General features: G+C 32.5%; 1 protein-coding gene across 1 annotated transcript; it reads left to right on the top strand.

The window, feature by feature from the left end:
• Nucleotides 1-226: 226 nt before the first annotated feature.
• On the top strand, nt 227-2137 carry LOAG_14155 (enolase; the record flags this gene model as incomplete). The annotated part of the gene is made up of 5 exons (XM_003149655.2): nt 227-427; nt 536-640; nt 918-1091; nt 1227-1373; nt 1766-2137. The coding sequence occupies 5 exons, from the start codon at nt 227-229 to the stop codon at nt 1889-1891; spliced, it is 753 nt and encodes a 250-aa protein (XP_003149703.1). The 3' UTR covers nt 1892-2137.
• Between the last annotated feature and the right edge of the window lie 793 nt (nt 2138-2930).

Below are 2930 nucleotides of genomic sequence, written 5' to 3' on the forward strand. Positions count from 1 at the left end.
TATATATATATATATATATATATATATATATATATATATATATATATATATACATAGATGCTGACTTAAGTGCGATTTATTACTTTTTCCGAATATTACGTTGCATCCAGCTCTTGTTTCTAGTTACCCTCAAGCGTAATTGGTGCAGGAGGATTTAGATAGCGGCGCTTATAAGCTAGAATATAATGTAGAAACAAAGAAGTGTACATTTCAGGCTGAAACAATAATGCATTCCAAATATTTGCAGGCCGAAATCAAAAAACGCTATGGTCTCGACGCAACAGCAGTGGGTGATGAAGGTGGTTTCGCCCCTAATATTCAGGATAACAGGGAAGGTCTTGATTTGTTGAATACTGCGATTGCAACGGCTGGATACACGGGAAAAGTAGCGATCGCCATGGATTGTGCTGCATCCGAATATTATAAGGTAAATATTAAATTAATGGTAGCATATCGAAATATTAGGGAGATTTGCAACATTCATAAGTATGCTGCATCATTTGTCATGAATAGCATCAATGGAATAATCTTTCAGGAAACGGATAAGCTATACGATTTAGATTTCAAAAATCCCAATTCGGACAAAGCCCAGTGGAAAACTGGTGATCAAATGATGGAAATTTATCAATCTTTCATTAAGGTTTCAATTCCAGAAGTTGTTAAATGAAATGTCAAATAAAGAAATTGCATGTTAAACACTACGGCTCTTACGGATCGTTTTCAGTTGTATTTTAAACCGTCTGCACAGGAGAAATATACAAATAGTTATAGTAATCTGGTTCAATTGAAGGATATTTTAATATAAGCCTTTCAGGAAAAGAATATAGTTTTATTCACATGATGATAAAATATACCTAGAATTTCGTCCCATAATTCCTTCATAAATTGAAATTAATTCCATTGTGGTCCTCTTCCAGGAATATCCAGTCGTGTCAATTGAAGATTGGTTTGATCAAGATGATTGGGACAACTGGACCAAAGCGTTAGCCAATACCCATATTCAGATTGTTGGCGATGACTTAACTGTTACGAATCCGAAGAGAATTGCGTTGGCTGCTGAGAAGAAAGCTTGCAACTGTCTTTTGCTCAAGGTTGCCTGATTGATTTTATTAAAATTATACGAAATGACAAAGAATTCCTCTAAGAACATTTCTGTGGAATATTTTTGTCTTTTTCCTGTTATTTTGCAGTTTGCATTTTAAATCACATCTAACATTTAAATATAGGTAAACCAAATTGGTTCCGTCACCGAATCAATTGATGCGGCTAATTTAGCTCGTAAAAATGGATGGGGTGTGATGGTATCGCATCGTTCAGGCGAAACCGAGGATACATTTATCGCAGATCTCGTTGTTGGCCTCGCTACTGGACAGGTTTGGTACTTCTGTTCAATTTGCTAATTTTTCTTTTTTTTAAAAAATAGAAGTTCCTTTATCGTTTTTTCGTCAGTCTCCACTTTTGTCGGTAAGCATTTCTGATGTCTGGAAGAATATCTGGATACGTGGATTGAAAGCTTTGTTTGATGTAGAAGTTTGTGATAGAAAGTTTCAGTGGTTTAACATTTAGGAGTGCTTAGATGTATAAGGAAATTTTTTAAAGTGTCAAAGTGGTAACAGCTGATTTAATAAATTAAAAATTTTTTTTCGGCTTTCCCAATATCGACTTCTGTTAATTCTGTATTTCCCTCTAAATCATTCTGCATATTCTTTCCAACTGGTGTTGTGAGTGTAGTTGCACTGCATTTTGTTCAAGATATGAATTGCAGATTAAAACTGGAGCACCATGTCGTTCGGAGCGCCTTGCCAAATACAATCAGATACTTCGTATTGAGGAAGAACTTGGGTCAGCTGCAATTTATGCCGGTCAGAAATTCCGGAATCCTCAAGCATAGATTTAAAAAAAATAAGCTTTGATGAAATAAAGTAATATATCACGTTTTAACTAAGCAATTTGTCCCAGATCCCTTTCATTAGTACTATTAGTTGTTATGCCATGCAGTGATAATAGCTATCCGCGTGTTAATTAATTTAAATTAATTTTGAACTGTTTGTCGTTGTTTCTAGTTTGGATTATAGCTTTCTCGTGCTTGTCTGAATCAATTTATATGAAAATTGAGGTTGGTGTTATGGAATAAAATCTTTTTCTTTTGATCCCTTTACAGAATATCAAAATTAAAATCATGATTAAAGAGGACAAAGCAGTCATATGGGACTGATACAAGTTTTACAATCATGAATAGATGCAAGATCCTGTGGCACTATGATGTTTCATAACCGTAAAAATTTCAAAAAATTTGTATTTGGGATTAAAGGGTTGTAGATCATTTGTGGGAAGTTGGAGTTTTGTTAAAATAAAGCAAAGAAAGAAATAACCAAACAAACAGTAACAAGATTCTAAGAAGTTGGATTCAAGACTATGTGCAGGTAGTGCTTTTATTTTGAATATTCAGTCATCAATAGGAGCGTTCAAGTAGTATGTATGACAATATGTTATTTTTAATTCATTGATTTCTTCACTTTTACCTTCATTTAATTATCAAATGCTATCATATAATCATTAAAATTCCAGAATTGCTTTTCACATGTGTGATATTCGTCATAAATTTAATCATTTATACAACAATTTAGTAAAAACGAAAAAAAAATGGGAATATTACACATGATTTTCTTTCTCTTACCCTGTCATTTCAATAAATATAAATTAATTGTCTTAACATTCATGCCAGTTGACACAACATTGTGACATTAACCAAAACCGGTTATTAATATTATTAGCTTATCAATAAATGTATCAAAAATCAAAATAAAAAAGAGGAAACAAAAATGAGGTAATAATTTTGCAAAAAAATGGAAGTTTTTCTACTCTTTTTCCTCTTTCTTTCATTAATAGTTCTTCGCATTTTCTTTTCTCTAAAAAAAAAAAAAAAAAAA

This window comes from Loa loa, assembly GCF_000183805.2.
Source record: "Loa loa unplaced genomic scaffold supercont3.1129, whole genome shotgun sequence".
Classification (NCBI taxonomy): domain Eukaryota; kingdom Metazoa; phylum Nematoda; class Chromadorea; order Rhabditida; family Onchocercidae; genus Loa; species Loa loa.